The 13,370-nt window shown below is 42.3% G+C and overlaps 1 protein-coding gene across 1 annotated transcript in view; it reads left to right on the forward strand.

The window, feature by feature from the left end:
• adgrv1 (adhesion G protein-coupled receptor V1) overlaps positions 1–13,370 on the forward strand; it is a 735,500-nt gene that overhangs the window by 70,353 nt on the left and 651,777 nt on the right. The window contains exon 11 of the mRNA XM_078557559.1: positions 10,641–10,767. Coding sequence (XP_078413685.1) covers positions 10,641–10,767 — 127 coding nt within the window. The remainder of the gene's footprint in view (positions 1–10,640; positions 10,768–13,370) is intronic.

A 13,370-nucleotide genomic window follows, 5' to 3' on the forward strand; every position in this document is an offset into this window, starting at 1 on the left:
CCCCCCCCCCCCCCCCACCCCCCACCCACCTTAAACCAATTTATATTTCTCCCTTGTTGAAACTATGCTGCAGTTCTGCCGAAGGGCCATGAGGGCTCGAAACGTTGACTGATTTCTTCTCCGCCGATGCTGCCAGACTTGCTGAGTTTTTCCAAGTAATTTTGTTTTTATTTTGTTTTGGATTTCCAGCATCCGCAGTAGCTTTTAGCTTTTTGTTTTTATCTTTGTGCATGGTTTCCTCCTGTGCCATAAATTTTCTATTGACTATACTTCACAAGTACTTCTTTGGTTATGAAGCATTTTTCGATGTTTTTGAAGTTACAAAATGTGCTATATAAATGCAAGTTATTTTTTTCATGACTCAATAGGAATTCTTGACTCTTTACTGGAGATCTCACACACAATACATGGTATTTGATTATAGTGCTAATTTAGGATGGAAATCATTTAATTAACCCTGAACGTAAGCAATGTTGTTAGTTCTAAAACTGCACAAGATCCAGTAAATATCAAAATGTTTGCAAGCTTCAAATATTATTGTGCACCACGATGCAACTAATAGCCATGTTTACCAAACCAAAATTTTATCAGGTTAATTGGCCCAGTGTGCATAACTTATACAGTGATTGTACAAAAAAATCAGGTAAACTGGACAGATCATATCCAACCAAAATCCACAGCTGCTTTTATCCATTGTCTATGTAGTCTGGAAGCTCGTCTGGACACTGCTAAATCAGCTCTCCTATTTCAGTTGCTTTTTGGTAGACCCAGATTTTTCCATTAGCCAGTAGGCTCGATTTTAACCCAGAAGAGGTATTGAGTCGGTGGGGGAAGTGTCAAGTGTCAAATGCTCCTAACTGTGGCAACATAAGGCCCTCTGCATTTTAAACAGATGAGCCTCATCCGCACAGCTAACGACATTTTAAACACACGAGCCCCATCTGCACACCCCTGCCTAGACTTAGTTGGAAATGGTTGCTTGCTGACAGTGAGAAGTGTAATTTTAGACACCAGGAGGTCACATCAAGGATCAAAGAAATGCCACCCAGAAGGGAAAAAACCAGTAAAAACTGGGAAATAAGAATACTGGTCCGAACTGGTCTTGTATACTTTAAAATGGAACACTAGTAAAAACTGGGAAATAAGAGTATTGGTCCGAACTGTTTTTTCCTTCTGGGCAGCCATTAGGAGGGAATTTCGGGAGGGTTTTGTAATTCGGAGTTCGGAATCGGGGCCTAATTTCACTCAGTGGGAAATGGAGGAGTGCTCCTGGTCCTGTTGGCCCATAAGGAAACTAAAACAGCGTACCTGCTTGGGCCTGTTCAGGCCCCAGCTCCTCTTCAGTCATTTTCACCTGGCGGGTAAAGCATGGCTTCCCCGCTTAGTCCACCATTAAAATCGCAGTTGGGCATGGTGATGTCATTGGACCTTGATTTGCATATTTAAAAGAAAGACCCAACCAGTTTCGGATATGTACTGTAGTGTGAAATCTTGTCTTCCAAGAGCGCATATTAAGAAATTCCAAACATGTAGTCCAGGCCTTTCTATCCATAACAGACATAATGGGCTGAATAATAGAGGGGGCGGGGGGAGAACTGCACGCCCCCCCCCCCCCCCCCCCGAAACCACATCAGCGTGGAGCCGACATGCTCCATGCCCACCGGTCCCGCAGCCATAAAGCCCTGAGGGGCTGATTAACCAGGGCCGAGTGGGACTTCCACCCTCTGGGACACAGACCTACTGAGGGCACATAAAATTCAGCCCAACAATGTGGGAAACGTGATTTCCCGACCTGTGTTCCCAGTTTCTCCCCTGGAATGTGCATCCATAGAATTGTCTTTGCTCAGCACTTCTTGTTGTACACCAGCCTTGCTAACATACAAGTTATTGAAAAACATTGTATTATGTGACATTGATATATAAACGCATATTGCTGAAAATATTAAGATCCTGTTTTGCAATTGCTTACAATTCGGCATCATCCCTCTTAATAGCTGTTGTACTTAAATAGACTGAAATAATAATTAAATTTAGACATTGTGAGAGACATCTTTAAGTCATAAAAATATATATTACAATTTGCTATAAAACTACAGAAAATGTGTTATTGTTACATTCATTGCACAATATTCACTACACTGTTTGCCTTGTTATTATCATATGGATAATACTTTGTTTCCGATGAGCAATAATAAGATGACCAACATTAGTTTGGATATCAAAGTAAAACTGAACTAATGCAGGGTTCTAATTAGTTCTAATTGGCCTTCGTCCGCAGCAGTTACATTATCAGTTTGCCGACAGTCCTGCTGTTAACAGAAAATTGGCAACTTAAAAGAGGCAGTTCTGCTGCTGCCAGAGGTGGTGTGCACCACTAAAAGATCTGTTTTCAACTGTGCCTTTCATAGTGCTTTCAATGGTAACATTAAATACAGAATGGACTTGCCGTCGGAAGAATAGACAGCCATGTGTTGGCATCCAGCAAGCTGCACGCCTGAAATACACACAACTGCCCCATACAGACCAACAAAGCATCTTGTAATCACCGGTGTTTAAAGTTCTGCCACCAATTAAATTATCATAAATTAAAGTTTAAATTATTAAAGAACTAACTGTAGGAGAACTATTTTTGAAGCAAGTACCTGAAGTCAATGGGCTGAGTTTTACCAGTCTCCAGGTTGCAGGAAGAAGCCAGTAAAATAGTAGGGAGCCACAGGGACTGCATCTTGTCACTGTCTCACCACAGGAGAAGTTTCCCAGGAATGGGCAGGTGATGGGCTGTGAGGCAGATCGGCTGTCCCCTCCATTGAGTTGGACAGCCAATTTGCATAATCAAAGGCCCTATTATGGACCAATTTACAGGGCAGCCAACATTTTTCCAACAGCAGGGCAGCTCCCTGCAGCATCTGGAGACCTCAGGCTTCGTGGAGAGGGCCTCTCCTGGTGGGGCTGCTGAGGCTTCAGAGCTGCTAGCCCTCTGTCTGGGTCAGGAGCATCAGGAGTCCACTGGATGGCAAACCTGCAGGCGGCTAGTTGGGAAACCACCTGTGGTAAAATTGATGAGCCAGTCCTGATGCTGGCAAGAGCGGGCTTGGGACTCATTTTTCAGCCTGACAGCAGGGTAGGAAAACCCTTAGTAAAATGCAGTCCAGTATTTCAGTCTGAATTCAAGTAGCAGGTCTCTTGGCCAAACTGTATCTGTCAGCACAGATAGTAGCAGTAGAGCTTACTTCTGACTATACTGTGCCCGACTTATCAAAGGTTATTGTGGATGCAGGTGCGGAAGACAGCATAAGTTGTGATGTGAAAATATACAAAAGTTACAAAACCAGACTAGTAATAGGATTTCACTTAATAGTTCTTTTTTTTTCTCCAGTTAGAATCCATGTAAGATTATTTTAATACAAAGCTCCAATTTGTTGAATTACCATTACCACAATGAACTCTTTGATCAGCAAGCGTTGTGCTTATGATGGGGCATGGACCACTTCCAGAGCCATCAATCATCTGAGCTACTCGTATTCTAAGGAAAATTTGAGAATAAATCTCAGATATAAACTATAGTGACAGTGTGGCCTGCATTTTCCTGTGCTATCACACCCTAAATCACACTGGATAATGGTAGAAATAGATTCAAAATGGGGCAATATGACCAATTGCTGCCTCCTTGTGCTAGAATGGACTTTCTTCCCTCAATCCAACCTACTACATTACAGAGCAGGAGGGCTCATCAAGCTGTCCTATTTCCCTCTCTTACATTGCTAATTTTCTTGGGACCGCTTGCAGTCTCCTGCTTGCTGGTAGGATTCCCACTGAGGGATCAAACTTGGGCAAGATGTGCTATATCAAAGAGTAGAGGCAAAGGAAGAGAGTAAGGTATTAATATGGGAAATGATAAACTGACCGTGACAGGAAGGGACAGAGAGTCCATGTCTAAGAAGGTTTACTAGATTAATAACTGGAATGGACAGGTTGTCTTATGAGGAAAGGCTGGACAGGCTTCTATCCACTGGAGTTAAGAAGAGTAAGAGGCGACTTGATTGAAACATATAAGATCCTGAGGGGACTTGATAAAGTGGACGTGGAAAGGATGTTTCCTGTTATGGGAGAATCTAGAACTGGGGATCACTGTTTAAAAATAAGGGGTTGCCCATTTAAGACAGAGATAAGGAACAATTTATTCTCTTAGAGGGTTGTGAGACTTTGGAATTCTCTTCCTCAAAAGGTGGTTGAGACAGTGTAAAGGCAGAAGTAAATAGTGTTTGATAAGCAAGGGGGTGAAAGGTTACCGGGATAGCAAGGAATGTGAAGTTGAGGTTAAAATTAGATCAGTCATGATCCTATTGAATGGCGGAGCAGGTTCAAGGTGCCGGGTGACCTACTCCTGCTCCTAATTTGTATATTCATATGTTCTGGAGCCTGCCATGTATATAAGATGACATTGACAACCCAGGAAACTGGGCCAGGGTCATTATGCAATCAGGGCAGCATGCAGAAATTCTGTCTGACCCTACTGGGTTGGAAGAGGAAAATCCAAGTCCATACATCTGAAGCAGGTCCCAACCAAACTCTAGAACCAGTAGCTTGAGATCTATTGGAAGGTGCAGGGTTGACACTGGAGGATAAGAGCTTAGATAGTGCTTTGGATTTTCTGAACACTTTGTAAACTTAGGTAAAGCCATTTTAACGTTTTGATAAAGCAGTACTCTTGCCTATACTCTCTAGACCTAAGGAATAAACTGGCTGTGGAGCAGATATGTACGTATTGCTGTTGTTTTGCTATGAGAATGCAATTCCCAGTCTCCAAACAATGTAGCACTGCATTGTTGCTGCAGCATTAGCTTCTTAGTTGTATTTCCAAAATTCTCTGTTTTTATTTTAGATTTCCAGTACCTGCGGTATTTTGCTTTTGTATTCGTTTTTGGTTGCCGGTCCAGCCAGTGGAGCAATATAGCTTGTCAATTGGGACAAATAGTTATGAGTAAATACATTTGTGAATATATATTTTGAATAACAACAGTTGTGCATTTTTAACATGTATGTATGGTATGGAGAACCAATTACATCACCTAGGAGTCTTCAGAAGCCACAGAAAAATGCAATTCTTCTTTCAGGAAAAAGATTCACTTTCACATTTACACCCAGTGCGAGAAAAGGCAACTCTAATACTGTGTAAGCAGTCACCAACTACTGTGAGAAAGTTCACTCTTTGTATATTGATTTTCCTGGCTCTGTGTAAAAATGGTGCATTTCAAAGAATAAGCATATGTTTCAAACACAAAAGCTAGGAGAACTTGACATTGCTGATGCTTTCAGATACAAGGACAACATGTTATCACTAAACCTCAAATAAAATTTGTTCAGCTGTTCTAGTATGCCCAGTTAGTGTGTGCAGTGCTTGGCAATCATCCTCTTTCTGGATGCATCTCGGCATGGTATCCTGAATAGATCTTGACATTCTGATTAGTCATGGGGCTACACTAGTTCATTGGGAAATAGCAAGCCCTTTGAATACAATTGTCATCAGAGCAAGTAGGATTTTTATAATGTGCATGCTATGCGATATTGCAGAAGGGAAAAAAAACCCTCTCTTTTATCCTATATTCTGAAACTCCTGGAAAGAAAATTCATATCCCCTACCACTCTGTGCCTACAGGGTAGAGACAGAAAGATTTGTGATATATTTCAGGTAAGTAGAATGAATTGTGTTGTTCAGGTTTTGCTCAAAATATTATGATTCTCATCTACTTCACCTACACCTACCACACACATCATCTGTTTGCATGCAGCATGGTTGAATTCAAGGAAGCTTTAGGTTTGCAACATATAAGGTGGTTAATTAACATCCCAAAGTTGCTTCCATGGTTACTGTCTTTATTTGGTAGTTGTTTTGGTTATTCATTAACAATTAAAAAGAAAAACAGTGTTGTTAGGATCCTGAAGAAGCTTTGTTTGCTTATCACAATTTTATTCCAGGTAACCTACTTTGCATTGCCCTTTTGCGTTTTGCTTTACATGAACTCAGCTAGATGTATTATACCTGTTTAAATGGAGACTAACACTAATCAAGCAGTTTAGAAAATACCGTACTGCCATTATTGCTATTACAATTCAGCATGGCTGTAGTTCATGTCATTGAAACTGTTGTTGAGTTGAAAATTGATATTGGTCAATGCTTTGTTGGTCACCACATAAAATTGTTTGTTGACTTGATGCCTACAGATTGATTGTGATTTGAGAATGCAAACTTAAAATTTCTGTTTTTTGCATGCAGGAACAACTATTAGCATGGTTTGCCAGAAACCATAAATATGCAATGTTATTCTGCAGAGTTGGTTAGTTAATGTTGACCTATCAAGGAACTAGAGGACACAGTTGATTGACATATTGGTTTTGGAACCCGAGTTTGAATCCAACTCAGTGATGGAATGAAGTTTACTTTCTCTGTTGCTTGCAAAGGCCAAACACAAAATCTGTTTCTGCTGGACTTCATGCTACAGCAGTAAATGTCTCTTATTTCCTGAAATAGCTGGAACTTATAGTGGGGTGTGCATAAGATAGTCTGTTAAAGCACTTCAATAATTTATTCTTAAATAGCAGTTGAGCCTGCCAACTCATAAGGTGGAAGAAATAAGATGGTTTGAAGTAAGAAAACATTTGGGGTCAAGTGATCATAAAGTTATTAACATTAAGGTTATAAAATTGATCATTTTTAAGGCTGAAATAAGAGCTGGCAGGTAATAATTATTCAGCAGTTGGATTTCGGGAAGAGAGAAGGGATGAAATGTATGGATATAATACAATGTTTCCCTGTACAATAATACAATAATTCAGCATAAGCTGGCAGTTGGAGATGGTGTGGTGACAAGAAAAGGTGGAAAAGTGAAGAACAGAGAAATTGGCCCTTTGAGAGCATGGTGCATGAGCTGTGCACTGGGTCTGTGGAGTGACCCTGGGAGAACCATAGGAGTTAGAGATGGAGGGCTGGATTTTCATTGAGTCGGAAGATCTTGCAAATCCTTTAAAAGTGTTGGCTGAGACTGGATTCCAGGATTCCACACCCCACTGCCGGGGTTTCCAATTTTCAACAGGGCCTTTAAAAGGTGCGGGTTGGTTCAGGTCAAAAGCCTGCACCCTGCACTCCTGACCTGGCCAGCTCCTTTGCAGAGAGAGGCATGTCATAGTCCTCCACAATTTTCATGGAGTCTGGTCATGTTTCCAAAGAGTCATGGTTCAGGACACCTCAGAGGCATCATGAACCATGTCTGCATGGAGGTATATTTTAAAAGGTAAGTTCAAAAGGCCTACCTCATGCACCCCATGCCATGGTGTGCCCCCCAATAACTCCTATGGCCCCTCCTCATGTTCCCCATGCCAGGGTATACCCCCAAACAACCCCTATGGCCCCTCTTGCCCCCATTCCAAGGAAAACAACCCCAACTTTTCCAAATATTTGTTTTTTGTTCTGTGAATGTCTGATATCTCACTTGGAGAACTGTGCACAATTCCAGTCTCTGCATCACTAAAAGGACAGAGAGGCACTGGAGAAGTTGCTATGGCACTTGCATGCCAATTCACTCACCATACATTGCATAAAAGCAATGAGCCTATAGTGACAGTAGGGTGTTTTTTTAAAAAAAGCTTTAAAAAAGTCATTAATTTACAACTTTCCTGTTTCTTAACAGAAAACTCATTTTTACTACCGTCCAATAAAAGTGTCAATGACTCAGACCCTTTAAAGTTTCAATAGCTGAAACTGCAAGCACCTGAAGCTTCTTAACCTTGTGTAACTAAATATACTGGAATTGACAGCATATATCAGAGAGCCAGAGCTGTCAATCAAACAATGTTTCCTCTGGGGCTCAAGTGTTTTTGTACTCTAATGGATGCCTAGGCTGTCAGCCAAGAATACATAACCGGGGTTCATTGATTCTGTGCAGAGTATAGTGGGTGAATGGGCATGGTGGAAATGCCATAGGGGGTCATGAAAGGCCATAGGGGTTGTTTGTGGGGCATACCTTGTTATGAGGGGCATAAGGGGCCATAAGGGGATGGGTGGCAGGCATACCTCGGCATGGGGGCATGAGAAGCCATAGCTGGTGGGTGGTATATCCTGGCATGAGTGGCCATAGGCATGGGTGAGGGGCATGAGGTAGCATGGAAAGGGCATGGGGAGTGTGTGGGGGTGAGCGGGTGTGAGGGCTGGAGGGCCTTTCTGTTTTCATTTTAACTGGGATGAAGTCCCACAGCATTGAGGTGGGCCTTTCAAACAGCCTGCCATGGCACCCGGCAGCCTGGTGGCTGTCTCTAAAATTTGCACTTGGATCACCATGTCATTAAATTTACCGAATTATGTAATACACACATAAAACATTTTTGGTATCAACTATATCTGAAAGATGGGATCATTTATTTGATCCAAACTATTAATTTAAAGCATTGTCACTTCTAGATTGATAAAATTCCAGTTTGGGGTTTGGGCAGAGGGTGCATATCAGCAATTTGCTGGCATGTTTTAAGGGCATTTTCAGGTTTCTCTGGGAATTCTACTTAGCATATCCCTTTGAAACAAAGCTGTGAACTAGCGTGCCATTTTGCACCTCCTGAGGGGCCAAAAGTAGACCTTCCAGATGGAAGAATCATTTTTAGAAAGCTGCATCTCTGTTCCCTGAGGAGCCTAAGACAACTTTTTTCCTATACCTGTTTGACGTCACTCTTGTGTCCCTACAGGTGCTCACCTTGAAATGACCCTGTCCCTAAGATTTGGGATAGAATCATGGGGAGGCCAAAGCAATGGGTGCAAGTCCACTCTGCTGCAGTTTCATACCCTTGCCAAGTCTGTGGAAGTTTTAAGCTGTTCTTTCCAAAATACCCCTTACTGATCTCCCATTCTCCTTCCTCCATAAACTCCAACTCATTCAACATTCAGCTGGTCATATTCCTGCCTATCATTGAATCTCACTCGCCCATCACAAATCCTTGTTAATCTACACTGACTTCCCATTCTCTGGAAGGCCGACTCCACTGTATGCACCTGACTTACTTCTTCCACACCCTCAATCCTTCAATTAAGATTTTCCATGCGTTCTCCACTCCTTTTGCACTTTAGGTAGGAGCTGCCATTACTCAACTCTCTGGAGCTCTCTTCCAGAACCTCCTCTTTTCTTCCAAGTGTACTTTTAAATGACTTAAAACTCATTCTTTTTGATCAATTTACCATCATCAATCTTAATTCTTCACCATGGCTTTGTATTGTTCTCCTTTTATTCTTAGAGACATTTCTCAATGGAGTTCATTTTTATTTGCCGAGGCGCTAGCATCGGGGGCATCTGATCATGCCCTGGGAATTCAGAAGTCTGGGTTTCCCCAGCCGCTGTGGAGTTTTAACTCTGTAACATGGGACTATTGGCCTTGTACCTTTCCTACCTGGAAGTCAGCCTGATTGATCAGCTTGGCTTCCAGTTGTGAAGGGAGCACTCCAGAGGTGGCCACAGGACTAGGTAGCTCAGATCCCCAGTCTCATTAGGGACTGGGGGTGAAGGGGTCTGATTTGACCTGATCCTCAGTGGGCTGGGGCAGTGGGGGGTGGTGCGGTGGAGGTGATGTGGGTTGGGGAGGATTAAACCCAAAGGGTAGGGGTTTGTATGGGGGTTGTGGTCTGATGGTCAGGGAGGGTGGGGGCCCAGGGGAAGCAATCATGCTTCTCCTGGCCCACAAGGAGCACTGTGAAGGCTCCTTGAGGCTGTTCTTGTCTTGTTGCAGCTGCCAAGTTTCCTGAAGTGGGAACCCCAACCGGCCATAGTTAAAATTCAAAATGAGGGATATCTGAGGCTTTCCACCTCATTAACATATTTAAAGTATCAACCAGTCTCCTGGGAGCAGATTGACTGCCTGCTGCTTGTAAAACTTGGAGGTCGGTGGGTTGAAACCAGCTTCCCAAAGCGCTCGAAAGTTTTGCCCTTTTAACTCCCCCACCTGCAGCCAGGCCCACCCACTCGCCCATGTTAAAATTCTCCCCTATATTTCTCTGTATATTTGGGCTTGAAGTTGTAATAAATGCCAAATAAATACAAAATCTCTGTTTCAGTCTCTCTTTAATATATGTTGTTGATGTTGGATGTTCAGCTTGAGCTGATTTAATCATAATTCTCGTATGAAATGACAGAGGAGAAAATTATGGTGTATAACAGGTACACTGTGCCGTGTATCGCAGGACATTAAATGCTATTTTCTGCTTAGTAATGGATCAGAAATTAATATACGTTTATAAGTTAAACACTTTTGTGGTCATGATTCTATATACATGTGAGTTTAATTTTATTTGGTACTGAATTGTCTAATCTGTTTGCATGTAGGTGTGTTTAATTATTTAATACTGTCTTTGACTTGATTTTTTAATGGACACTTGGCTGTGTACTGTTGAAAAAAAAGATTTTCATTTGCTTTGATTTTTGTTAACAGTATGCCTGGATAGGATTTTGGCATTTAAAAAGAAATGCACATTATTCAGTCTAAGATTTAAAACTGGAAGTAGTTAACAAAGACTGCAGCTAAATAATTTACTGTGATTTGAATGCAAATGCAATTATTTTCGTGAACCTGAGACAATTGCTGTTTTTGACTTTGTGTTTCATTTGCAGAACTAACCCTGAAAATCAGATTGTGAAATCAGGATTTACCAGTAGAAAGATAATTATTTTACAAAATGATGACCCAGGTGGAGTTTTCGAATTCTCCCCACAAACAAGAGGACCATATTTTGTTAATGTAAGTCTGGATGAATGGTGTTCAAAATTAATTTTTGAACATTTTTGTAGAAAATTGTGAACAAAATATAGCTTTACTTGATTCTCCATGAATTAAGTTTCTTTACATCCTAGGTTATTGATTGTTTGAGTTTGCTAGCTACAAAAGAACACATTTGCTAATAATGTGAGCTCACTTGGAAGCTTCATTTTGCCACCAAATAGAGAAGAGGTTCGAAACAAAATGGAATTGTATTTTGCAGAATAAGATTGTTTGCTTTTAATAGCACTGACTATAACTTGTACTTAACATATTAACGTTTGATAATTTATAGATATAAGGAATTCTTGCCTACTTTCTTAGTTTACTTTCACTTGTTTGCCGAAGGATGAACCCCCTGCTAGGGTATAGTTATTTTTATTCGTTCACAGGATGCGGGCGTCACTGGCTAGGTCAGCATTTATTGCCCTTCCCTAGCTGCCCTTGAAAAAGTGGTGGTGAGCTTCCTTCTTGAACTGCTGCAGTCTATCTAGTGTAGGTACACCCACAGTGCTGTTAGGAAGGGAGTTCCAGGATTTTGACCGAGCGACAGTAAAGGAACGGCGATACATTTGCAAGACAGGATGGTGAGTGACTTGGAGGGGAACTTCTAGGTGGTGGTGTTCCCATCTATCTGCTGCCCTTGTCCTTCTAGATGGTAGTAGCCATGGGTTTGGAAGGTGCTGTCAAAGGAGCCTTGGTGAATTCCTGCAGCGGACCTTGTAGATGGTGTACACTGCAGCTACTGTGCGTCAGTGGTAGAGAGAGTGAATGTTTGTGGATGTGGTGCCAATCAAGTGGGCTGCTTTCTCCTGCATGGTGTCAAAGTTCTTGAATGTTGTGGGAACTGCACTCATCCAGGCAAGTGGAGAGTATTCCATCATACTCCTGGCTTGTGCCTTAAAGATGGTTTGGGTGTCAGGAGATGAGATCCTCTTTGCAGGATCCCTAGCCTCTGACCTGCTCTTGTAGCCACAGTATTTATGTGGCTAGTCCACTTCAGTTTCTGGTCAATGGTAACCCCCCAGGATGTGGAGAGTGGGGAATTCAGTGATGGTAATGCCATTGAACATCAAGGGGTGATGGTGGGATTCTCCCTTGTTGGAGATGGTCATTGCCTGGCACTTGTGTGGCCCGAATGTTACTTGCCACTTGGAAGCTCAAGCCTGGATATTGTCCAGGCATTGCTGCATTTGGGCATGGACTGCTTCAGTATCTGAGGAGTCGTGAATGGTGCTGAACATTGTGCAACATCCCCACTTCTGACCTTATGATGGAAGGAAGGTCATTGCTGACGCAGCTGAAGATGGTTGGACCGAGGACATTACCCTGAGGAACTCCTGCAGTGATGTCCTGGAGCTGAGATAACTGACCTCCAACAACCACAACCATCTTTCTTCATGCTAGATATGACTCCAACCAGCGGAGAGTTTTTCCCCTGATTCCCATTGACTTCAGTTTTGCTCGGGCTCCTTGATACCACATTCGGTCAAACGTGGCCTTGGTGTCAAGGGCAGCCACTCTCACCTCACCTCGGGAGAACCATTGTTGTGTTTTGTTATATCAGTCCAATGACTTATTATTGTGTGAACTTTCACAGTGAATGGTAGAATGCCATTTAACCACAGGCCAACAGAACCAAGCCATATTCTATCCTCATATGATTGCTGTACATGCACATACCTACTGGCCATTGGATAGCACTCAGGAGAGACAATCCTGACTCAGTTCCTTCTATACAGCCAATTGGAATGTTTCTGCAACTATGTGACTAAAATAAATTAATGATTGAGCCTGATGTTAAAATTTTGTCTTTAGTTCTCCCAGGACATAGCTTTATGCATCAGGATTGCAAATCAAAAAATTGGTAGTATGGCTGATTTGTTGAACCCATGATTCCCTGTTCATTAAGTGTCTCTCTGTCTCTCTGGCAGCCTTCTGAATCAGGAGATGATGGTTTACCTCTTGGTGGTCAACACTGTGTTAAACAACACCTGTGTAGCTCAGGCATGCTAATCTCTGTCACATTTGCTACAAATGAAGACAGTGGGTGAGAAAGTGCAGGATTTTCTGGCCTCTATTTTCTTTGGCCAGCTGAGCTTTCCGTTTCGCCTCAACTCTTCTACTGACCCTCCAGATAGTCAGCCTCCTGAGGTCATGGCCATTGGTAACAGTCTCTCAGTTGTCTGTGTCAATATTTGCTATCTTCATATTTCGTTTGTAGGCGTCCTTGTAGTGGAGGTATGGACATCCATCCGGTCATGACCCAGTGGCCAGTTCACTGTGAAGGTCTTGGGTATTAGGCAGTTATCCATCTGATGAATATGGCTGAGCCTGTACAGATGTTGATGGCCTCCGAGTTGGTGACCTAGTTCTGCCAAAACATACTGAGGTTAGGCCTGAAACAGCAAAGGTGGAAACCATTCAACCATTTCTACTGGCTAGCATATGTTGTCCAAGTCTCACTACTGTAAAGGAGTGCACTGAGGACACAGGCTTGGTGGACTCACAGTTTGGTGTTCTCAATCAGGTTGCTTTTGTTGCACACTCTCTTGGACATAACAGTTACAGGTTTTGAGATGTAT

The sequence above is a fragment of the Cetorhinus maximus genome, chromosome 2, assembly GCF_964194155.1.
Source record: "Cetorhinus maximus chromosome 2, sCetMax3.hap1.1, whole genome shotgun sequence".
Taxonomy (NCBI): domain Eukaryota; kingdom Metazoa; phylum Chordata; class Chondrichthyes; order Lamniformes; family Cetorhinidae; genus Cetorhinus; species Cetorhinus maximus.